Consider the following 25447-nt stretch of genomic DNA (forward strand, 5'->3'; position numbering starts at 1 on the left):
TTAATATAAATTCTTAATCTCCGTGCCCAAAAGTTTTGTCTCAACTTTTATGGGACGGAGGGAGTACAACTTTCCAGGATTCTAAATCCTAACTTTTATTAGGTATTCCTTTTCTCAGTTTTAGGATTCTTACATATTTAATGCAATATCATTATTTTAAAAATAATAATTAGTAATTTATCAAATAACTACAATATAATTATATAATATAAATTATTTAATAATAATAATAAATACTACTAGTTAAATTAATAATTAATCAATAAAATTATAGTGAAATTTAAATTATAAAATTTATTTAATTATAATATTTGTAAATATTATAAAAATAATAATATTAATTATTATAATCATTTATGATTATAATACTCCATGTAACTATAATTATAATTTTATTTATTATATATTGTGATGGATGACCTATATTTATACTACTCATCGTAATAATAAATATCATAATATACTAATTATTATCATTTGGAATTAATAATTTATTAAAAATATTATTATTGTTCTTCTTTATAAAAAATAATAATATTTATGTTTTTAGTTTGGCGTTTAAATCAAATATAAAATTTAAAATTTTGATATTTTCCAAACACAAGAAAGTAAAGTTATTGGGAATTATATTCTCGGGATTCAACTTTTCAGGAATCATTTTCTTTGTCAACTTTACTTTCCCGCCAACCAAACTTGGCCAAAGGGTAATGAATGAAAGTATGAAAAGTGGGTTGTTCTATTTTGTTCTCTTTATTTATATTGTAGACTATTTTTTTATATTTAAACAATAAAAATTATTATAAAATTTATTTACATTCATAAATTAGCATACTTACACATACAAGTATCATATTTGTAAATATAAATAAATTTAATAGCATTTCATATTTATAAATGTAAACAATATTTTTTTAAGTGTAGAAATTGGACAGTTCATAATAAATACTCTATAAAAAGTGTACATAAATAGAATAATATGTGTTTCATTCATAACCTTGTGTATTTATAATGAGTACCACAGGGGATCTCATCCCCTTTGCATATAAGTAATGTAACAACTACCCATCATACCATCATCTATGTAGGATCAAGAATACAATAGTGATTCAAAATATGGTAAAAGTCTCTTCAAATAAAATTTCATGCTAATATTATGTTTTTACATTATTTTGAATAACGAATATTGTGGCTAATATAATTTAAATTGAAAAACAATTACTATTAGATTATAAAATGAAATACTTAAAAATAGAATAAAACCTTAAATGATAAGGTATTTAAGTTTTGAAACAGAGTAAATTTAATTAGTAATTAATTTAATACAAGTACTATAAATATAATATAATAATTATATATGAAATTAATCTTAATAATCATAATTTTATAAGTAGTCCGGTCATCTATCATCGGCTAGCTCATTTTGAGTCTAAGTAATTAATTTATATTATCACTATTTATTTATAACATCATACGTACAAAGTAAAGTAATAAGTAAACGTACTAAACTAGTACCTTATACTATATTATAATGGTAATAGTAACAGATTATTAAGTTATGAAGTAGTAGCAATAATATAAAGCAATAATAACTCTTAATATTATATGGCATATTATAATATATATAATAATAATAATAATAATAATAATAATAATAATAATAATAATAATAATAATAATAATTGCTATTATTATTAGATTATATCACACATTACAATTGGAAATTATATTGATTAATAAATATTATGGAGTATAACGCTATATTTTGATATTATTAATTATTTTTAAATTTATTAGTATATTGTAGGCTCATACGTTAATACACTAGTGCAATGTGGCAAGGATTTTGAGTTCTGTAAAAGAGTGAGAGATGATGGAGATTTACGGAAAATGGAAAATTTCATATTTTTAGAAATTTTACTCTACTTTAAAGATTTAATAATTTCTAAAGTAAAAGTTAGAAACTAAGTGGCATACAGATAAACATATAATTATGCAAACACCACTATATCATAGTAGTATATAAAATAATAATTATTGATTTATGAAATTATATTATAATAATTGCTGAAAACAAAAAATGAATAAACCTAAGTAAATAAAAGAAATGTTAGAACTGGATTAGAGAAACGGAATAAAAAAACTACAATTAAACAAAAAGGGTAAAAGTGTAAAGTTAATTGAGCATTAAATGAGATATTTGAATAATTAATACCTATGAGATCTTAATTTACTAAAACACCATTTTATGGCCGGCCATAATGTGGCCACATAGCTTTTCCCTTTCATAAATACCCTCAAAACTCCCCTTTTATATATGTATAAATAGATAGATAAATAATTGGCCTCTTTTACCCAAAGGAAGAGGAATTGTGAGCAATAAATACGAGAAAAATATAAACAGAAGAAATATAGGGGATCATTTTACAAGAAACACCGTCGAAATGATAAATTCAAAATTTAGCATATGCCACTTATAAGCGATAAGCACACAGTACTTTTTAGTAAAAGGCAAAAGAATAGTTCGCTATGTGCTCAACACGCAGCTGCGTGATTTTAAAAGACCATTCGCCTTCACATTTTATATTGGCACTTGGTTAGTCTTGTGTCTCACTCTCGCGATGTGGGACATTTCACTCTACATATGAGGAAGTATAGCAATGATATGCTCTTAAATGAGGAGCTATATTTTGAGGAATACCTTGCTGGGCTGGGGATGAATCCTCAAGCTATCTATGGTGCTCCTCTTTACTGCTATCTACTGCGATTGGGCGGAGGGAAAAAGCCGATTACGCTATTAACATGTGATGAAGAAGCTTGGGGAGATGGCTGCTCTATACGAAGTACTATGCATAGCCAAATTTGTTGGCTGTTTGTGACAAGTAGATTCAGTCAAAGACGATTCTCTCTTCTGAGATTTTAACTGATTATTCTTTATGGAAAAACGATCCTGCTGATTGCATGATTAAATTTGATTCTCATTAGATTTCTTCTTTGAGCTTTTATATGAGCTCACAGCTCTTATTCACATTTGTTTCTATTTCCATTGTTGTGAAATGCTTGAGCAGGCTGTTTACCCGAGTAAATAGAACTATTTCCATCAAGCGTTTACTAGTGACCCGTGTAAAATAACGCTCGCAAAATGGAAGTTTTGCGCTTGGGAAAGTATACATAGACCTTTAGGAATTAGGGGGAATGAATACCAAGTAGCTTAAGTGCTCAAGAAGTGTTCGATATATCTTGTTTTACCGAGCACTTTGGTACTCGATAAACATTAATTTTTTGTTGAGAAATATAAGATTTTCCATTAGAATATAATCCAAATTCTCTTTCATTTTTTAACCTTAAAAACATCTCTAGTTTACTAAATAATCACACATTTTCTGCGTAATGTAATCTGTGCAAATTAATCAAACCACATTTCCAACTAGTAATTTGTTATAATCCGTGCAAATTAAATGAGCTATTTTTCCTAGGATGAAAAGAGAAGATGAAGTTTAGTATTTTATTAACCATGTCATTCACCTAAATTAATTAATTTATTGGTAAAATTTCATTGACATTATTTGTCTGGAAATTTTCTGAAAAAGTAATCATAGGTTCTTCTCTCCATCACAACAATAGGACACCGATTAAGACAAAAGACTGTTTAGTCACCCACGTGAAGAAAGACTATAGTAGAAAAATGTGATATTTCTATTTTAACATGATAATTTGGATATAAATTCTTAAATTGGAAATGTGTAGGTGTATCCATTTCAAAAATATGGATGTTGCAGTCAAGTGATGGAGAAATGTGGGCCACCACTAGTTCCAACACGGGTCTGCAATAGTAGTACATGATCACTCCATTGAGTATGCATTTACATAGTGGAGTAGTATTTCTTTCTTTCTTTCTTTCTAGTGAGGGAAGATTATCACACTATCTCAGCACAAGATGTCTCTCCCTACTTAGTCAACAAGGAGGTAAAATTTCTTTTATACAAAAGTTCTACATACTTTATATTTTTGGTTTGGTTGATTAATCTCATGTTTATGCCACTCTCACATACTTTTCATTTTCCTTTTCAAGCCACTGAACATGATTTTTTTTTAATGCTAGAATAAAATTAGTCAACAAAGGAAATTAGTACTTGTAGTGTTTTGTTAAATTTTTGGTGTTACTTCATAGATGGTTGAATTTAAGTTGATTGTTTAGGCATTTGGAGTGAATGGAGAAAATGAAGGTGGTGATGGAGTTGGAATTGAGTGTTGTCTCTCAGGGAATAAGGATTTCTTTGATGTTATTATGTCAAAGTCACATATCACCCGCCCTCACTGTCTGGTACATCTTCTCTTGTTTTTTCATTTCAACCTCCAAAATGGTGCGTTTTTTGTGTATATATCAATCAATGATTCCTTGATTTTGGTGGCGCAGCATATGCCAAAACATATTCTTCCCAAGCTTCCGGGTGTAACGATGCCTTTGGTCCTGAGGCATGGTGACAAACAGTGGGAGACGATGTACGTTGGAGGCAACAGGAAGCCGAGGTTCGATTGTGGTTGTTGGAAAACCTTTGTGGATGATAACAATCTGGCAGAGGGAGATGCTTGCATCTTTGAGGTGATGGAGTCGAGCACTCAGATTCTGAGGTTCGACGTCGTCATCCTCAGGAACACCATGGATCTGCCGCCGGCACTGGTGTCCAAGATTCAATCCAATGGCAAGACACCAGAGACAGCTATAGAGATTATTTAGCTTTCACTATTTTCACCATCAAGAAGCTTTACATTTCTGTCTGGACTCTGGCTTATCTATGTATTCTACTCTACTCTGTTAATTTATTGGCCATGGGAAATTGGCACCTTAAGGCACATTCCCTCTATCGACTTACATGTCAAAGCTTATATATTTAGTGTCTTGCATTTAGTATCGTTGCCTCATGGCCTATATTATTTCTTTCACTTTGCTAAGATTATGAATTTTTGTAGTATATGTTCTTACTTGTGAGTTTGAACAAGAATATATATGGGTAGACTATTTTTTTCATTCTTTTAAATAGTCGTAGCTGAAAATTCTAAGAAGATTAGTGTCTGCGCACTCTCGCGACCGCGTGTATATATTATTTCATGGTCACAACCTTCACTTTCAAACATCATTTTGGTAACTTTATGGAATCTAAAACAGAAAAATGGGTACCATTTGAAAGCTATGTGTAACTTTTCAATTGTATATTTTGTTTCTTAGTCGGACACCCAACAACAGAGTTATGAGCCTATGAGGTTAGAGTATGTTAGTGATTCCTGCAAACTTCCATCAGAATTTTAATTCTCATTGCGATTTGAATGTTAAAATTTGAAATAGTTTTAGGACTTTCAAAATATAGGGTAATGGCTATTTGTCGATATCTCCAATTATGATCGGACACCCAACAATGGAGTTCTGAGCCCATGAAGAGAGTGTGTTCAATAATCCTGTGAACATCAACCTCAACGTTAATTGTCATTATAATATTGCAATTTCGAACATCGAAATTTGAATATTCTGAGGTTTTTCGAACTCTAGGGTAAACCCTACTTGTCTATATCTTCAATTTCGTTGCCCGTTATTCAATGAACGAGTAATTAAGTCATATGATATCCGAGCATGAATTTTGTAATAGCTTGAGTTTAAACTTAGGCCATATTTGGTTGCGGAAAGTAAAGTTGGCAAGAAAAAAGTTCCTAGAAAAATGAATCTTTGGAATATGATTCATAACTTTACTTTCATATGTTTGGAAATCAATATTTTAAATTTATATTTGAATTAAACACTAAACTAAAAATATACTCCCTCTATCCCGCTTTAGCAGTCCCATTGACTTTTCTGCACTCGTTTTGTAAAAATGATAATAAATAGTTAAAGTGGAGAAATAATAAAGTAAAAAAGAGAATAATGTAGATAAGACTCTTCTCTGCATTATTCTCTTTTTTACTTTATTATTTCTCCGCTTTAACTATTTATTATCATTTTTACAAAATGAGTGCAGAAAAGTCAATGGGACTGCTAAAGCGGGACGGAGGGAGTAATAACTAATTTTTCATTAGTTAAATAATAATTTTAATATTGTAAAAAGATTTTCTTAATAATTATTAATTAAAAACATAATTATATAATTATTATTATGATGGATAATCAACGGATTAAGATTTTCTTCATTTAACATAACACTAATTGATATAATAATAATTATTATAAATATACTTATAATTATGATTATTTACTAATAATTATTAATTTTATAAAATAAGTATTGATAATAATTACTCGTATTAATTATTATATGAATTATAATTTAAATATTTATTTAATAAAATAATATTCCTTCCGTCCCTATTAATTCATCACCATTTAACCCCGCACGGATTTTAAAATACATAATAGAAAGTGGGTTGAAAAAGTTGATGGCATGTTGGTCCTATTTTTATATATTAGTTTTATAATAAAATGTGAGTGAGAATTAGTTAGTGGAATGTGGGGTTCACTACCAAAAATGGTAAAAGTGAAATGTGACAAATTTTTAAATAATAATAATAATAGCAACAATTATAAATAATACTATGATAATACTCTCTCCGTTCCACAAGAATATACACTCTTTCTTTTTTAATATGTCCCACAAGAATATGCAATTTCTAATTTTGGAAACTCCTTTTTCTATAATAAGGTGAGACTCATTCTCCACTAACAATACTTTAATCATTTATTGTTTCTATTAATCTCTTATTTTACCAATTATGCATTAAAACTCATACCCAATATAAAGTAGTAGTACATATTTTTATGGGACAGAGAGAATAATATATTGTTACTATTATAATCATAATTGTAATTAAAGTTATTTATTACTAAATTAAGTAGAGTATGATTCAAAATGTTTCATTATTCTTAAAATTAATTAATTAATTAATGATGATAAGTGTATAAAATTATATTCTATTCTAATTTTTTTTATTTTCAAGATTCTGATTATTTTTCTTATTTTGTTAAAATTCAAAATAAATCTAAAAATTTAAAAATTAAGGAATTAAATTAGATTCTCAGACAGAATTATTAAGTAATAATTCTGTAAAGTTCAAGTTAACATATGACCTACCTGTAAAGTTAAGTTACTTATTAACATTTCTTTGCCACAATTAACATTTGGAAAACTACTTCTATTTCAGACAAAGAGAAATAAGTACCCAGTAAGGATAAAGTGATGTGAGTGCTGATAATAAAAGGCTCAAATTCGAAAATAACAACGCAAATTGAAAAAGAAAATTAGTAGTACTTCCTTCGTCCCATAAGAATATATACTTTTAGTTGGATACGGATTTTAACGCACAATTGATAAAAAGAGAGATAGAAAGAAAAAATAATTGAAGTATTGTTAGTGGAGAATGAGTTTCACCTTAATAGGGAGAAAATGCATATTCTTGTGGGACTGATTAAAAAAGAAATAGTGCATATTTTTGTGGGACGTAGAGAGCATTATTTTCAATCTATACAACAATTCCATCTACATCCAATGATGGAGTTATGAGCCCATGAAGAGAGTGTGTTCAAGATTCATGCGAATTTCCACCCCAACTTTAATTGTCATTGCGATATTGCGCTTTCGAACATCGAAATTGTTCGAAATCTGAAATAGTTTGAGGATTTTCGAACTCCAGGGTAAGGCATATACTTGTCGATATCTTCAATTTCGTGGTCAGTTATTCAATGAAGTAGTAATTAAGTCATGATATCGGAGAGTAAATTGCATAATAACTGGAGTGTAATCTTAGTAAGTGGAGTATTTATTTTATATAGATATGGATTAGGGCTTTCGAAATCAAGGCCAGGGGCTATTTGTGGATATCCCCAATTTCGATCGGACATCCAACAATTGGGTTATGAGCCTATGAAGAGAGTGTGTTCGAGATTCCGGTGAACTTCAACCTCAACTTTAATTGTCATTGCGATATTGCAATTTTGAAAGTCGAAATCTAAATTAATTTGAGTGTTTTCGAACTCTAGGGTAACCCCTACTTGTCGATATCTTCAATTGTGTAGTCGGTTATTCTTCAATGAAGGAGTAAATAAGTCATGATATCGGAGAGTGAATTTCGTAGTAGCTTTAGTTTAAACTTACTCCATATTTATTTATATTGATTACGGCTTCCAAAATCTATGGTAAGGGTTATTTGTCCATATTTACAATTTCGATCGGACACCCAATAATGGAATTATGAGCCCGTCAAGTAAGAGTATGTTCGAGATTCCTGCGAACTACGACCGCAATTTTAATTGTCAAATATTTTAGTTTCAAACATCAAAATCTGAAATAGTTCAAGGATTTTCAAACTCTATGGTAAGAGCCACTTGTCGTTATCTTCCATTTCGTGGCCGATTATTCAGTGTAGAAGTAAATAAGTCATATCATATCCGAGCATGAATTTTATAATAACTTGAGTTTAAACTTTATTATATTGAGTTTGAAATTAGTATATTGAGTTATATGGATTGTATTATAATGATTATAAGTCTGTAAAGTACTTATCTCAACTTAAAGCCTAGCTGTAAAGTAAATTTTCTTTTCCACAATTAATATTTGGAAAACTAGTTCTATTTGAGGCAATGAGAAATAAGTAACCCATTAGGGTAAGTGATGTAATAAAAGGCTCAAATCTCGAAAATTACATTGCAAAATTGAAAAAAAAAAGGCTGGAAACCCTCTGCAGCCAACCCGAGGTGGACTCTTGAGAGAGAAATCCGCTTTGTAGTGTGAGAGGGAGTGAGAAATGAAAACAGGGAAAAAGAGGATTACCAATTCTGACCCCGTGGAGTCGTCCCCACCTCCATCCTCCGACCTCCCCGCCGCCGACGCCGGCGATGAGGAAAGCCTGAAAAATTCAGCTGACAGCTGGAAGCGCGACGATGCGGAGGAGCCTGTGGAAGAGGAGGACGCGGACGAGGAAGATTCCGAAGCTGAGAGAGAGTACGAGCAGGACGAAAACGTTCCGATTGAGGAGGCTGGAGGCGAGAGGACGAAGCTCGCCGATGGTTTCTACGAGCTTGAGGCCGTGCGCAGGAAGCGAGTGAGGAAGGTGAATTGTTGCTTGCTGTTGTCAATTTAGAGTGCATTTTTTTTTCAAATTTGAGCTTGATTTGTTGATTGATTGGAATGTGGAAAATTTGCAGGGCCAATTGCAGTATCTGATTAAATGGTGAGTGGTTTGAAACTTGAAATGGCAGTCTATTTTGATGTGTAACGGCTAATTGTGTGTTTTTTTGAAAAGGCGGGGGTGGTCGGAGGCGGCGAATACTTGGGAGCCGGTGGAGAATTTGTCGCAGTGTTCGGATGTTATTGACGCATTTGAAGAAAGGTTTTGTTTTTTTCATTTTTTCTGAATTGTTTTATTTTCTGTTTTATCACTGTATGTTTTATCCTTTCAGTGCTAGCTAAATGTATTTGTGAATCAGATGATAGAATGAGTAGTACTCCTTTAGTAATCTGTGAGACTAGGATCAAAGTCTTGTTTTCGGTGATTTTGAAAAAATAGGTCTCCCGAAGCTTATAGTCGTATCTTATGAAAGGGTAACACGTCACTAATGGCATGTTTAAAGAGAAGCGTTTCATTGAAAATTTGAACAAATTGTAGATATGGCGCGTGTTTCGTTGAAATTGCTACTGACGTGTGAGCCTCCGTCTTCTCTTTGAATATGCCATTAGCATTGATGTATTTCTCTTAAAGCACGCCATTAGAATTGCATGTCTCCGTTGAATACAAAAAAGGTTCCCGTTCAGGGAACCTATTTTCTAAAATCACCTAAAACGAGTCCCTGACTAGTGCTTTTCTTTTCTTGCTTTTTTTTTTTCTTTCTGGTTTTGAATTTTTCGTAGAGTTCGGATGTTATTGATGTATTTGAAGAAACGTTTTCTTTTTCATTTTTTTTTTCTGAATTGTTTTATTTTCAGTGATAACACTGTGTGTTTTACCCTTTTAGTGTTAGCTAATGTGTTTGTGAATCAAATGATAAAATGAATAGTTAATAATTTGTCACAGTGTTCAGTGTTATTGGTGCATTTGAAAAATGGTTTTCTTTTTAAATTTTTTCTGTGTTGTTTTATTCTTTTCTGTCACTGTATGTTATATATCCTTTCAGTGCTACCTAATGTGTTTGTGAATCAGATGATAAAATGAATATGTAGTAATTTTTGAGTCCCTGACTAGGATCAAATTCTCATTTTGGGTGATTTTAGAAAAAAAGGTTTTCTAAATGGGAACTTTTTTTGTATTTTATGAAAGGGAAACACGCCACTACTGGCATGTTTAAAGAAAAACACGCCATCTTTAGTGTCGTGTGTTTCATTCAAAATTTGAACACGTTGTAGAATTGGCGCGGGTTTCATTGAAATTTCTACTGACGTGTGAGCCTTAGACTTCTCTTTAAACACGACATTACATTGGTGTATTCTCTTCAAATGCGCCATTAGAATTGGCATATTTTTTGTTTATTACAAAAAGTTTCTCATTCAGCGAATCTATTTTATAAAATCACACAAAACGAGCCCCGGACTATTGCTTTTCTTTTCCCTCATTCTTCTTTCTGGTTTTGAATTTTTCGTAGTATTTGGATGTAATTGATGTCTTTGATGAAAGGTGTTCTTTTTAAAATTTTTCTGAATTGTTATATTTTCTGTTCTATCACTGTGTGTTTTACCCTTTCAGTGCTAGCTAATGTGTCTGTGAATCAAATGATAAAATGAGTAGTTAATAATTCGTCACGGTGTTAGGTGTTATTGATGCATTTGAAAAAAGGTTTTGTTTTTTAAATTTTTTCTGAATTGTTTTATTTTCTGTTGTCACTGTATGTATATCCTTTCAGTGCTAGCTAATGTGTTTGTGAATCAGATCTTAAAATGAATACTCCATTTAGTAATTTTTGAGTCCCTAACTATGATCAAATTCTCATTTTCAGTGATTTTAGAAAAAATGGTTCTGTAAATGGGAACTTTTTTTGTATTACATGAAAGGGAAAAACGTCACTAATGGCATGTTTAAAGAGAAATACGCCATCTTTGATGGCACGTGTTTCATTGAAAATTTGAACACACTGTAGAATTGGTGTGTGTTTCATTGATGTTTCTACTGACATGTAAGCCTCCGTCTTCTCTTTAAACCCTAAACCCGAAGTTTTTACTGACCTGTAAGCCTCCGTCTTCTCTTTAAACACTATTAGCATTGGTGTGATTCTCTTTAAACACCCATTAGAATTGGCGTGTTTGCCTTAAATACAAAAAAGTTCTTTTCTTTTCCCCTTTTTTTCTTTCTGGTTTCAAATTTGTCACAGTGTTCAGATGTTAATGATGCGTTCAAAGAAAAGTTTTCTTTTTAAATTTTTATTGAACTCTGTTTAGTCGCTGTATGCTTTATCCCTTCAGTGCTAGCTAATGTGTTTGTGAATCAGATGATCAAATGAATATTTAGTAATTTTTTAGTCTCTGACTAGGATCAAATTCTCGTTTTCGATGATTTTAGAAAAAAAGTTTCCTAAATGGGAACTTTTGTTGTATTTTATGAAAGGGAAACACGTCACTAATGGCATGTTCAAAGAGAAACACGCCATATTTGATGACGTGTATGCCTCTGTCTTCTCTTTAAACATGTTATTAGCATGGGTGTATTTCTCTTTAAACACGCCATTAGAATTAGCGTGTTTCCCTTTGATACAGCAAAAGGTTCCATTCAGCGAACCTATTTTATAAAATCACCCAAAACGAGCCCCTGACTAGTGCTTTTCTTTTCCTGCCTTTTCTCTTTCTGGTTTTGAATTGTTGAAATTTCTGCTGGATGTGTAGCCTGCAAACTGGGAAGAGTAAGGCGGCACGAAAGAGAAAGCGCAAGGCTGGTATAGCTACCATTCAAACGAAGAAAAAGCAGCCTCATAATCATCATCAACAGCAGCAGCAGAGGTCTTCTACATCTGCCAATTATAATGTGCCTCCTCATGTGATCAGGATTGTAGAGGAGCCCATCTCCTTTCCCGCACTCAATGAATCGAGTTTTACAAATGGGAATGATGAGAATAATGTCAGTGTCACAAAGAGTGTAGAAACCTCCAAGCAAGTAAATGAGAATGGTGGGGGAATGGGTTCTGTTACAAGAGAAGAAGATCATGCGCAAAATGAGTTGGATATGAAACTGTGTGAACTGAAAGGAGCAATGGCGGTAAATTCAGAAAACGCTGACAGAGTTGCTATAGCATCCCAAGAAGTCCAACAAACAGGAGGGGATACCTTGGCGAATGGATTAAAGAAGATGGATGTAGTAGATGCAGTGCCAGTCCAATTAGGTCGTGTTACTGGAGCTAAAAAGAGGAAATCTGGTGTCGTCAAGAGGTTCATAAAAAATCCAGAACCATGCTCTGTGGATGGTGCACCAAATGGACCCCCGGCAAGTGCTACACTCATACCAATAAATGTTCAAAAATCAGAGTTTCCCGTATCCATGATGAGTTGCAAGAGTAAATATGAGGATTCCAAAAGCAGCTTCTATACCATCATCGAAATTGTCAAGCCTGTGAGCTATAAGGCTTCCATATCTGGGAATGACCAAGAAGTCCTGGTAGCCTTTGAGGCCATAAGGTTCGTGATCCAATTCCCATTGTCCACTTCATTTTTTTCTGATGAATTGTATACTTTTGTTTATTTGTTCAATTCAAGGAGATAATGCACAAAAGATGATAATAATTTTAAAAACAAAATAGCTATGAAGCTACGTCCTTCATCACTTTTTACAAATTTGACCTGACTCTTGAATATAGCAAAATTAAGTCACAAACTTTTCATGATTGTGCAATTTCACTCGAGGATCAAATATCTGAGTAAGGTAAATTCTTTTGCCCCTCCCAGTTCTCAGTAGCACTTACATCTTCATTGAGTAAATTTTGATCACACCATTCTCCTAGTTTTGCACTACTTTCAGTTTCTTGTCATGTTTTGCCACTGCATTTCCTTTTACTTTATGAAGTTATTAAATTGCTTCTATTATAGAGCTCTAAAACCATTTCTCGCTGCACATTTATTTTATTTCATCTAAAATTGCAAAAAACTCAGGTTTGCTTTAGTTTAGCCATGGTTGATTTCTATGATGAAGAGATAGTTTAGCATAACTTGCTCTATATTCCTCTTATATTCTGTTGTATTAATGAGTCATTGGGTGGGACGGAAGGAGTATCACTTTGTGTTATCATTATATTACTACTAAGTTTATTTTAGGTACTGTTACGGTCTCTCCATATACATACTACTATATGGTTGCTCATTGCTAGTTTTTCATCAACAGTGACTAGATTAGTGACAAGACACATTGTTCCAGAAATGAGTCTAACTTCATAAATGTTTCTTCTGTTACAATGATTTCATTCTGGTGCAGGGCTGATGGAACCAAATTAATAGTGGATAACCAATATTTGAAAGCAAACAATCCACTGTTGGTAAGTTTTCTAGTTGCTTTGTTGCATTTTTCATTGAGAAACATGAATCTGATCATATGTGAACTCACATCTCTAACTCTCTATTTTTCTTTCTCCAATTATTATGCAGCTGATAGACTTTTATGAGAAACATTTACGGTACAGCCCGAGTTCACCAAAATGATTAAACGGCCGAGTGCACACAATCAGAAGCAACATCGTTTCATGTTTCTCCTTGTTTACTGGTGTTTTTGATGTTTCCCTTTGTTATTGTTGTAGTTTGTTGCAAAAAAGGACCACAGTTTTAAGACATTTAGCAGATTACCTATAGGAAGGGTGGTAAATAATGTTGGATTTGTATAAATCTAAACTGTTCTTGTTGCTGGTTAAGTTTATAAATATGTTCTCTTTTTATGTGCATTTTCAAACATATTGTCTTAGAGCGATTTTTGAATGTTGAATTGATGCTTTGAAAGTCTTAATCAAGTTTTCTTGGAGGTCGATTTAATAAATTTAATTGATTAGACATATTTGATGTGGATAAAATTGAATCCTCACAAATGTTTGGGATGCAATTTACTATTTTGATTGGATTTATTTAATGTGGATAAAAATGTATCCAAACAATAGTTTGGGATGCACTTTTTGTCCTTGTTTGACAATTAGTACTACTACTACTAAATAGTTAGTCTTCTTGTCTTGATTAAAATATATATTTAAAGTATTTAGATATTTTGTCAATGAGCTTCTATTGATTGAAACTATAAATTCAATTTTCAAGTTATTTTCTTTTCAAAAACACTGATTGCGGTGCCTCTATTTTCAATTTAATACTACCTCTGTCCCTGAAAATTTGATAAATATTACCATTTCGGTCCGTCTCTGAAAATTTGATACACTTCACTTTTACCATTTTTGGTAGTGAATCCCATATTCCACTAACTCATTCCTACTCACATTTTATTATAAAACTAATACTTTAAAAGTAGGACCCACATCCCACCAACTTTTTCAACTCACTTTCCATTACATTTCTTAAAACCCGTGTCGGGTCAAAGTGTAGCAAATTTTGGGGGACGGAGGTAGACAGGTAGTAGTAGATAAAAATTTCCTTTATAAAAAAGACCTCGAGTTAATTATCAACTTCTTGATCTGTCACTAAATTTAACATTAACACAATTTGGGATACGTTAAAATACCACCTCTTTCTAAATTGCTAACTCATAAACTAGTTTGTTAAAAATGTCAACACGATCACATTTAAAATGTCAACACATATATATTTGTGTTGACATTTAAATATCAATGTCAACATAATATATTAAAATATCAACTTAAGTTTATGTTCACATTTCAGTATCATCGTGCTGACATTTTTAATACATTGCATTGATGAGTTAGCAAGTTAGCAATTTAAAAAAAGTTAGCAACGGATAACAGCCCAACACAATCGTGTAAATATACATATAATCATGCATATTACGTCCATGAATGTAACTTCTTTTGCACAAATATAAATATTTTTAATCCAAGATTGAAGAAAAAACTCACAAACATAAATAGAAATACATATACATATATACTCGGAAAGAGCATACATGAAGAGTACAAATAAGAGATGCAATTAGCCTCCAAAGAAGAGAAAAAACTACATCTTATTCCTCATAAACTTACACCATCATATCATTCTACGTGTGATATCATAAATCCATGCATCATCACACCCATTAATTTCCTTCCATCCATCTTAACTTATCCTACAAAAAAAACAAATCACAATAAATTAATCAATTAGTCATTAAAACACATACAAAACCTCAACTAAAAAAATGAATCAACAATACTCACTTAGAGCAATCAACATTAGGAGAGATTTGAAAGGGCATAGAGATCCCACAGTTTCCGGGAAGAGCCTTGGCGAGCTCCGGCTTGATAGTGATGCTCTTAGCAGCATTCTTGATGCAGGTGCATGCGGCCTGCTTGTCGGCCGTGCCCGTGGCGGATGCGGCTAGGCTGGAGGCTCCCGCGCAGCAGGGGGAGGGCGGCGTCCCGCTCCCGCTCTTGAGGTAGTTGATGCACGGCCTCAAGTCCTTCATCACGTCGCTGCACGTGATCGCACGCGAAGGCGCGGCCACTGCAGCAAGCACGGCTAGGAAGAGGATTGCTTGAGTGAAAGAAGGCATGTTTGTTTATTGAAAGGTGAGGTGTTGTGTGTGTTGCTTTGTTAATTATGGGGATTTTATAAGGAGGAAATTTAATTAAATAATGTTTAGGGTTTTCGTGTAAGAGATTCGATGGAAAGTCAAGTGAAGGAGAAATTAATTAAAGAGGGTTTAAGCTAATGCAGCTGTGCTGGGGTTAACTTGAGGGTTTGAGTATATACCTACTCCACTTTTTTGAGAAAATTTGAAGTTAGTTTGAGTGAAAATTGGAGGGGTTCAATTAACTTTTATTTTTTGTTGGAGTTATTAGATAACTTATGTAAGGCGGATGATGACTTTTCCTCACTTTCTATTAGAAAAACATTTGATTTTGTATGCTTTAGTTGAATTTTGTATTAATAGGATATCTAGTTATTTTTATTATTGAATTTCGATACATCATTATTAGGGTTGTTAAATTCGAAATTAGGATATTTAAAACGTAAAACAATTCTTTTGTGAAATAAAATAATATGTATATTGAATTGGAGATTTCCTACATTAGTTGGTTGAATTGTGTACTAAGGAATTGTTCATGCATTAGATCGACAACGCATGTAGTTATCGATAAATAGTAGATTCACCATATCAATCGTGTAAACTAAACTACACAATAAGTAAGTTAATTAACTATTGATCAATCGTGTACATACTAAAACCAATTATTTGTGTATCAAAAAATGATGTCTCACCTATATGTAATTATGTAACTAATTCGGCCATATAAACACACCAAGAAGGGTCTTCTAGCTTGGTGTTTGATTATTTTGAATAAAGCATATCCAGCTGTAACACAAAAACTGAATTAGCTCGATTTTTTCATAATTAAGAATTAGGTTTCTTGCCGTTTTTAACAAAGTAGTGGGGTTCTAAATCCCACAGGCGAACACGTACGTACCTAGATCACTTACAAGAATTGAAGTTATGGTGTAAAAAAGGTGTATCTGCAAATTACACTGGTCACAACGATAAAGATATAGAGTAGTACTGATTAAATCTCGATACCAAAATTTATAAAACGAGGATAAATCGAGAAAAGACATAGTGAAATTTTTTTGATTGCATTGATACCAAATATTCAATTTAGTTCCCAATTAAAAAAAAGGGATATTGACTCTTAATATCATGGAACTTTCAAAAATTTGGATTTTTCCCACGAACTTTGAAATTCGCAAATAATATTTCGAACCCTAAGTTTGTCATTTCCCACCAATAAAAAAATTCCGGCAAATAAGTATCATTTTTTTGTAATTACTCGACAACAACTTCAGAGATTCAAGATTTTCAATCTTTAAGAATAGTTTTTCGTGAAACACACCCTCCAAATTTGTTCTTCAATCTATTAATATAGCCGAAATTTTTTCATTTGTGGGAAATAACAAACTCGGGATAAAGTTCGTAATATTATTTGCCAATTTCAAGGTTCGTGGAGAAAACCCAACTTTTTGAAAGTTAGGTGCCAATATCCCTAAAAAAAGGACTGAAATATCTAAAGAACGTTGAGAAAATTGGAAAAGAATTCAACTGGTGTCTAGTGAAATATTAATAAATGTGAAAATGACAAAAAAAATAGTAGTACTAGTAGAAAAAATTTGTTGGCAACAGCTAAAAAAACGTTGGTGCTGTGTGGTGCTAGATGTTTTTGTGTTCGAGGACGGACCTAACTGCTGAAATGCATGCTTTGATCATATAGGTCAATAACTTGTAGTAGAGTTCAATGACAATGAGGGAGAGTGAGAGAGGCATAAAACTTCATAAGAACATTAAAATCTAGCATCTTTAGTCTTGTTGGAGCAAGAACAATCATCTATACAATTATTTCATCTACTCCAAGCTAAAGCTAATATTAGTACCAATTAGCTGATTTGAATGTGAATAATTTGGAGTCCAGAAAGTAAAACCTGGACACACAGCAGATCTAAACTAAACGCAATCCAGTTCACCAACGGATGCAGCTATAACTCGACTATGTCAACCGTATGTTAAGCACTGCACTACTTGTTAGAGACTGCAGAATCAACGTTGTCAAGAAGAAACCGATATAGCTCTTTCCTCAGCTTCTCTATCCTCTCATCGTCTTTCTCTCCTCTAAATGCACCATCCAGCCACTGGTTCACTCGTTTCAGTTGCCCAAGAAGGATTCCCATCTGAGAACTCTCGTCCCTTCTCAAGCCAAAACCACGCCTTAGGGAAACTTCCAAGTAATCCAAGAACCAGGAACGTGAAAACGAGAGCAGATTTTCTGCTAATTTAGCCACATGTTTTAATCCTGGTGGCCTAGCTTCGCGTTCAGCCTCCCTTCCTTTGGTGGTGGTGCTGTGTCTTTTTGAATGAGAAGTCTCGTTTTTCAGTCTTGATACTGGTTTGCTTGAGCTCCGGGGGCTTATCTTGGGTTTGGTAGAACAGTTCTCCGTGTCAGATTTCTCTGGATTGTTTTCTATCACAACATAATGGCATTTCTCACCATTTGTAATCCCGTTTTCGCCTCCCTTTTTGTATAAAGAGAATTTGGAAAGATCGGTCTCAACTGCAGCTTGAACCCATAAAGAGGCATTTTTACTCACAGGAATGGAGCAAGTCCCGGCTTCAGAATCCGTACTATCATTTGCATCAGAAGACCTCACATTTATAAGGGTTCTAATCACCTCAGCGGCCTTTCTGATGCTCTCATGGATGCTCAGAAATTGTTCCACTAATGGACCAGATGTATCTTTCTCCGATAACTCACATAGCTCTGCAAACATGCTACCAAAAAGTGAAGAAATTTCAGCAAACGGAATACATTCAGGTAATGATTGCCAAAATATAGACTGCTTGTATGCTAGATATCTTGAGTAACTGCTTTGCGTATCAGTCAATATCGATATTGCGATATTCAGTCAATATCATGTGTAACGGCCTCATAAATCACAAACTAGATGCTGAAGCAAGAACACGAAGAGAACTATGTACCTCATGCACCGAATGACACACTCAGATAAAGATGCTTCTTCTAATGCACGAACTGCAGAGGTGCATGCAGAATTCCTGTGGCTTCTAACTTCCTAAAAGCATTCGAAAGAGATATTATTATAAGTATGTTAAAGAAAGGGACTGAGCCTTCTTGTATGCGTCTGTTGCTTTTGGTAAAATGTACCTTTCCAAGGTCACATATGGTAGGAGGAAGAGCGTCCCACAAGATTCTTAGTTCAGATCTTTTTTGGGAACCGAGAACAACCTTATTGAAATCAACGGGGAAGCTAGTATCATTTGATAACTTCATACTCTTCACTGGCTTGATCAGAAGATTAGGTGAGACAATGATGTTCTTGCTTTTAAGAGGTGAAACATCCGACTTCTTTGGTGACTCCTTAGGGAGGGCCTTCTTTACGACAACCTGCATCTCAACATGAGAAAACAAGAGAATGTATATGCATCATCACTCAGGGAAATGAACAAAATAGAAACAAAGAAGAAGATTTGTCCAGCCCCAGTTCTTGCCTCAATCAAAGAAACTTGGTTGGTCTATATCTCATTTAGACAAAAAAAAAAATCAACTAAAATAATACACTTAGAAAGAGAATATGCATTTGCCTCTCTAATAGTACCATTAGAAAGCTCGGATGCACGTAAATTCAGAAAGATCAGAGTACTAACCATGAACATACTTGTATAGGTGTATAAAAGACTATGTACATAAGTAATTAAGAAAAGCTTGAATTTGTTGAGTTTTCCCTCGATTAAATCGAGCTTGACTGTGTATTAATTCAAAGACTTGACAGTGAAAAATTATTGAGTATGCCATGGATTTATTAGTCTTTACTGCTTATAGTTGCCATTTCTCAGTGGCTGTATTTATTTCTCTACCAAGAATCCTTCTTCCACAATTCTTCAGCATATCCAACATAAAAACATTACTAAAAACATCTTCGAAGAAATAAAAATGATATCTTAATTAAGAAGGAAATAAAGATTCTTAATTAATTTAACTATAGCTCCTTTGCAATCCAGAAAAATTAATTCAACCATGAAGAAATAACAGAAATGCAAACTTCCAATACATAATAAGAACCATGGGGTTAACATCCTTTCAAGGACGAGATTCGAGCAACCAGTTTCAGCAATCTCCCTTAACGAACTCAAATGAAATAAAACCGAGGATTACATGACGTTCAGACATTACCAAGAAAGCGGAACAATATGCACTAATATAACGAAAAAACAAACTTACAGAATGTGAAGGTGAAGAACTGTCCTTTTGTTTAGACTTTGATAAACCTTTGCTCCCACTTTTACTCTGTAAACCAGAATCCCATCCTCTTCGTGCTGAATCCAAGCTCAGTCTTCTACTCTCCACAGCTCCCCCAGCCTTGCCACTCGAAAATGATAGCCTCCTGAGACCTCCCTCTTCGTTCCCTATCACTTTCTTGACTTTCCCCTTCGATTTAGCCTTGGTTTCCACTTTCTTAGCATTCAAGAAATCACTAGAGATCAAGTCCTTAGGATCTCCAACACAAGGCCGCCTCTTGGTGATCGGCTTGATGCCACGTAGCACCGGGACAGGGGAGCCGTAGTCGAGCCAAGTGGCGTAGATGAACTGCCCCAGCTGGACCATGTCACTCAGTATCAACTCCACATCTTCATCGGATACCGACACATAGGCCGAATGCAGTGAATCTGAAACCCTCAAATAGTAACCCCTGCTCTTCCATGGATCATCTTCTAAAGAGGGTACAATCCCAATCACCTATATATATGCAAAAAACATCACTCACATAAGCAGAGGCAATAAACATAGCATCTAGGGGCAAAATTTCTGGCACAACAAAAATAGAACATAAATGCCACATTCACCCTAAAAACCAAATTCTCAGGTACAAGAACCTTTTTTTCCTAATTCACAAGCCCAGAAAGAGGAACACAGCGAAAGCAAGAGAAGAAACCAACAAAAATCCTTCAAGTTTACAAGTAAAAATAATGTAGAGAGGGGAAAATCTCAACCCCAAACACAAATGCCATATTCAACAAAAAAATCAGAATCACAAGCTAAAGAAGGGTTTTTTTCCAAGTATCTCATAAGCCCAGGAAAAAAAAAAGCAAACAAACACTGCATTCTAAATACAACAGTGAAGAATAGGAGCAAAAAATGAAAAAGCAGAAAGAAGTCACAATAATGGGTCCGACCGAATCTTCTCCCCTTTTTCTTGTCATTTTCAAATTATAAAAAAAAAAAAAGAAAAAAGATTGAAGTTTGTTGAAGAGTTGCCTGGAGAAGAGCGGAACGGTGTTCACCAGCGACCCTGAATTCCTTATCACCAACATTTTGCAAGAGTTTTTGAAGTGTGCCTGGACTTAGCGAAACCATTTTCCTTGAAAGCAAATAAAAATGTGTTCTTGGAAGAAATCCATACAAAGAGGAAGAGGCTGAGTGAGAGAATCTGAATGCTGAAAAGAGGAACAGAACGAATCTCAAAAAGGGACACGTGGCGAATTGGGATGTGAGCGAGGTAAAACAACAATTGTATCATAGGAAAGCTAATAAAAACAAAATCTTGAAATGTGACGATTCAGAGAAATGAAAAATCTTGAAAGCTACATGCTCATGTAAACTTTCATTGCTTTTCTATATATCTGTTCGTATGTGCTTGCCTATTCTGGTTGATGGAACGGACATCCAATCAATTTTTATTTTTTTTTCTAACTGGATTCTTTGTTTTTTGTTTTGGTTTTGGCAGTCAATAAAGTTAATATTGGAGACTCACTCACGAGGTTTAATTCTAATATCCAGATTCGCCTGCACATAAAAGGCATCACATTAAACTAATGCAGACGCGATTTTGACGTTTTCTTTTTAGAGCTTGGGTTGAACATAATAAAAAAGAGTAATTTTATTAGTCTATATTTATTCCAGAAATAATTTATTTTCTTATTTTAGTACTTCCTCCGTATCATACTCACTTTTCTTTTTATTTTTAGTTGTCTCAACTAAGATAACTTTTTATCTTTAATTTATTTATTTTTTCTTACTTTTACTCTTTCCATTTAACACATAAAATAATACTGCATAAAACCTTGTACCGTTCAAAGAAAGAGGTCATCTTTCTTGGGATAAAAGTAGTAATTTGTATTTATCTCACTTTCAGTTATTTTATGTCTTTTGCTTCTATATTTTATCCATATTTTATATTTATCTCTTATATTTTACTCCCTCCGTCCCGCTTAAGATGACACATTTTCCTTTTTAGTTTGTCCCAACTAAGATGACACATTTCCTTTTTTGGTAACTTTCTCTCTCCAATTAATACACTCAACCACTTTTTCTTACTCCTATTAAAATATTCATCTTTCTTTATCTCTCTACTTTAATACTTACACTCACATTCTCTCTCCAATTAAACACTTTAACCAATAATTCCTTAAACCCCGTGCCGGCTAAGCAATGTGTCATCTTAGCCGGGACGGAGGGAGTATATTAATTACTTCATTCATTCCGTAAAAATATGCACTCTCGAAATTTAAATTTCTTTCTCTATAATGAGATGAGACTCATTCTCCATTAACTATAATTTAATTACTTTTTTCTTTTTACTTTCCTCTTACTTTACCAATTGTGCATTAAAATTCGTACACAACCAAAAGTGCATAATCTTGTGGGATGGAAGGATTATGTATTAAAACGCATGTTATCTACTGTTAGGACTATTTTTCATAAACGAAATGAGTGTTAATTTGAAGTGAAATGTGAGTTAAGTGAACTAATAGAATATGTAACTTAATTATCTAATATGGTAAAAATTAAAAAGTGAACTGCAAAAAGTCCCTAAACTATGGTTTTCACATTTACGATACTTGATAAAAAAATATATTTCACCAGAGGTCTCTAGATAAAGACTTAATTTCATTTGAGGTACTTTTTGTACCACGCCGTTGTGAAGGTATTCCCTTCGTCTACGAAAAGAAGTCTCGTTTGTCATTTAGGTCCGTACGCGAATAGGAGTTTCAGTTCATTATTTCTATAAATGGTAAAAGGTTCCATTTTGCTTAATATTTCTTAAAACCCATGTCGGAAAGAAATGAGACTCCTATTCGCGAACGAAGGGGGCATTATCAATAACATTTCAGCGCACTCGGATTTTACATTGGCTTACGAAGAACGTCATAGTGTTCGTATGAACTTTTAGTAGACCTCTTCTGCATAAATGTCACTCACTTAGTCTGCAATTAAAAGTTCCAGTTGAGTTTACCATGGATTTTTAAAACATAACGAAAAAGTATGTAGTAGAAAAAGATAGTGGAAGGTGATAAGTTAATAGAATGTGAAACTTTCTTACTTTTGTAGTAAAATTGAATACAACTTCTGATTTCGGACGAACCGAAAGTAAACTGAGACTACTAATTGCAAATTGAGAGAGTAATAATACTGACTAAGGTGTAAAATCAATTGAGTCAAAGTTAAATCTAGTTACATTATGATAGTAAAATATAATCGAAATTCCTAACTGTGGACCGTCGGGACTCCTAATCGCAATTTTACCCAAATCATGACATCAATGCAATTGATATGTTGATCCAGCTTTCAGTAATTTTCTTTGATTTTGAAGTGATCATTTATTGTAGCGTTATATTGTTGCTGGTGTGTAAATCGAAACATGTTAGTGGGTGACAACTAAGATGACATCTACCCAGCTAATGTGACCTGAACAAAGAGCGTGATCGCCTTGACTGAATTAACTCCCCAATGTAGGTCACGAGTTCAATGTGTACTACTAAAACAATTTTGTCAATATCCATGTTCTTGTGTTTCATATTGCTAAAAATTTACTATGGCCCATACTTAAAAATTAGGCCTATAATTTGTGGAAGTGTATGTTTGGTGGTTCTCTTTTACTAAGTCATACTCCCTCCGTTCCACAGTAATAGAGGCGTTTCATTTTGAGCACTCATTTTGAAAAAATTATAATAAATAGTTAAAGTGGAGAAATAGTAAAATAAGAAAGAGAATATTTTAGATAAGACTCTTAACTACATTATTCTCTCTCTTACTTTACTCTCTCTCTACTTAACTATTTATTATCATTTTTTCAAAACGAGAACTCAAAACGAAATGCCTCTATTACTATGGAACGGAGGGAGTATTATTTTTTCCATTTTTCAATGTGGAACATAACTCTTTGTTTTATAGCTGTAATTAACAAAGAAGTTTGCTTTACTTTTCAATGTGACACATGTTGGCTTTGTAAATATATTAATTTGTTTTGTTATGATTATCAATATATATGTTTTGTTTGAGTTTCTTGTCCTTTAATAAGATACTAGTTCGAAGTAGTATTTGTCTTACATAGAGAAAATAACACAAGATTTAAATTTTAGGTGCTTTATAAATAGGAGTATGTGTGTACGAAATATACAAACCCTCTATAATTATGCAATAATAAAACCAATTGAAATGTTACATGAATATACAAATAGATCTCCAAACTATTGTACAGATGGATCATTTTTATTTGAGTTATTTTAATTATAATTTACTTTTAAGTTGTGCTAATTTTAATTACTCTTTATTTTTAGTTAAATTGCAATTTTTTAAATTTTTTAATACTAAATTTAAAATAAAATAAAATAAAAATGTGAATTGATTTGTGGCTCAAAAATGACACTAAAATAACGCTGAATGTTGCAGTTGCTACTGCTGAAATAAAAAATACTGACGTGCCAATTGAGAAGTTGTGGATGAAATATGGCTAATTATTTGGCTTAACAACGTGGATGTTTTTAATTAGTACTGTATTGTCGATTTTTTTATGGAGTATTATTTACTCCCTCCGTCTCACAAAAGATGTCATACTTGTGGGACTATATATGATTTTAGGAGGTTTTGTTTTGTGTGTTAAATGGAGAGAAAAAATATAATTTTTATATTTATGTGAGAGAGAATTTTTTCCAAAAAATGAAATGTGACATCTTTTGTGGAACAAACTAAAAAGGAAAGTGTGTCATCTTTTGTGGGATAGAGGGAGTACTTTATTAGTACGTGTACAGTGTGTGTTGATTAAGTTGCACTTGTGTATCTAACTTTACACTGAAATCTCAATATGAAATCTAGAAATGCTTAATTAAAACTAGATGCTCAAAATTATTTCAAATTATACCCCAAAGTTTGGCTGAACCCAGTTTTAGCACTAGTAGAGTAATTGATTTAGGTACAACTAATTTCGTTTTTAAGCATAGATTAGATATATAATGATCTTATTGATTGTAACTAAACTTTGATTTTCCTCAGTAAATCAATTATTATTATCTAGCAATCATGATTTTAATAGTACAACAAATTGGTTAAAACCCCAACAGTTGAAACTCTAAAGTTGAGCCAACAAACAATCTAGTAGCAAATCAACATTTAATTATACAGGGATTGTATATAGAAAGAGAAACATGATAATAAGTTTTTGAAACGCTATAATCTCTTAAAAAATAAGCCATTTATATAGTGATGGAAGAACAACCTTTTCCTCTAATACCTACATCTTATTTGAGAGCTCAGAAAATTATGATAGAATCATTATAACTATAGATTACATATAAAAAGCGTTATGATTAATTTTACTATGATTTATTATTTTTAATCATATATAATGAAAATTTTGATCTAAGATGACAACTCTATCAAAATTGTTGTTATTAATATTTACAGAAACTGGCTATATGAAATGACGGGAATACATTAGTTTTAAATTCATAAATATTTCTCAAGACTTATAAGTTCTTTCTTAGATAACCAATTACATGCAAAAGAAGGAAAATGTTTAAC

The 25447-nt window shown here is 32.7% G+C and overlaps 4 protein-coding genes and 1 non-coding gene across 5 annotated transcripts; 2 read left to right on the top strand and 3 right to left on the bottom strand.

Annotated features, from left to right (window-relative positions):
* Positions 1-2429: 2429 nt before the first annotated feature.
* LOC125202925 (U5 spliceosomal RNA) lies at positions 2430-2545 on the bottom strand. Its single transcript, XR_007173255.2, has one exon. It is a non-coding gene; the product is annotated as a U5 spliceosomal RNA (small nuclear RNA).
* A 1339-nt stretch (positions 2546-3884) lies between these two features.
* LOC125203500 (B3 domain-containing protein Os04g0386900-like) lies at positions 3885-4853 on the top strand. Its single transcript, XM_048101857.2, has 3 exons — positions 3885-3963; positions 4196-4321; positions 4415-4853. Exons 2-3 carry the CDS (start codon positions 4286-4288, stop codon positions 4733-4735), a joined length of 357 nt encoding a protein of 118 aa, XP_047957814.2. The 5' UTR covers positions 3885-3963; positions 4196-4285; the 3' UTR covers positions 4736-4853.
* Positions 4854-8680: 3827 nt separating this feature from the next.
* Positions 8681-13879, top strand: LOC125201542 (chromo domain protein LHP1-like). The gene is made up of 6 exons (XM_048099703.2): positions 8681-9087; positions 9182-9207; positions 9280-9366; positions 11844-12629; positions 13420-13480; positions 13590-13879. The coding sequence occupies exons 1-6, from the start codon at positions 8782-8784 to the stop codon at positions 13641-13643; spliced, it is 1320 nt and encodes a 439-aa protein (XP_047955660.2). The 5' UTR covers positions 8681-8781; the 3' UTR covers positions 13644-13879.
* A 1114-nt stretch (positions 13880-14993) lies between these two features.
* LOC125202374 (non-specific lipid-transfer protein 8-like) lies at positions 14994-15682 on the bottom strand. The gene is made up of 2 exons (XM_048100759.2): positions 15308-15682; positions 14994-15216 (listed from the first exon to the last, which is right to left on the bottom strand). Exons 1-2 carry the CDS (start codon positions 15640-15642, stop codon positions 15207-15209), a joined length of 345 nt encoding a protein of 114 aa, XP_047956716.1. The 5' UTR covers positions 15643-15682; the 3' UTR covers positions 14994-15206.
* A 1710-nt stretch (positions 15683-17392) lies between these two features.
* On the bottom strand, positions 17393-21295 carry LOC125219318 (protein CORTICAL MICROTUBULE DISORDERING 7-like). Its single transcript, XM_048121262.2, has 5 exons — positions 20906-21295; positions 19871-20386; positions 18797-19036; positions 18613-18704; positions 17393-18405 (listed from the first exon to the last, which is right to left on the bottom strand). The coding sequence occupies exons 1-5, from the start codon at positions 21002-21004 to the stop codon at positions 17655-17657; spliced, it is 1698 nt and encodes a 565-aa protein (XP_047977219.2). The 5' UTR covers positions 21005-21295; the 3' UTR covers positions 17393-17654.
* Positions 21296-25447: the final 4152 nt, after the last annotated feature.

This window comes from Salvia hispanica, chromosome 2 (genome assembly GCF_029641045.1).
Source record: "Salvia hispanica isolate PSC_SH4W2 chromosome 2, Shi_PSC_v1, whole genome shotgun sequence".
NCBI classification, from domain to species: domain Eukaryota; kingdom Viridiplantae; phylum Streptophyta; class Magnoliopsida; order Lamiales; family Lamiaceae; genus Salvia; species Salvia hispanica.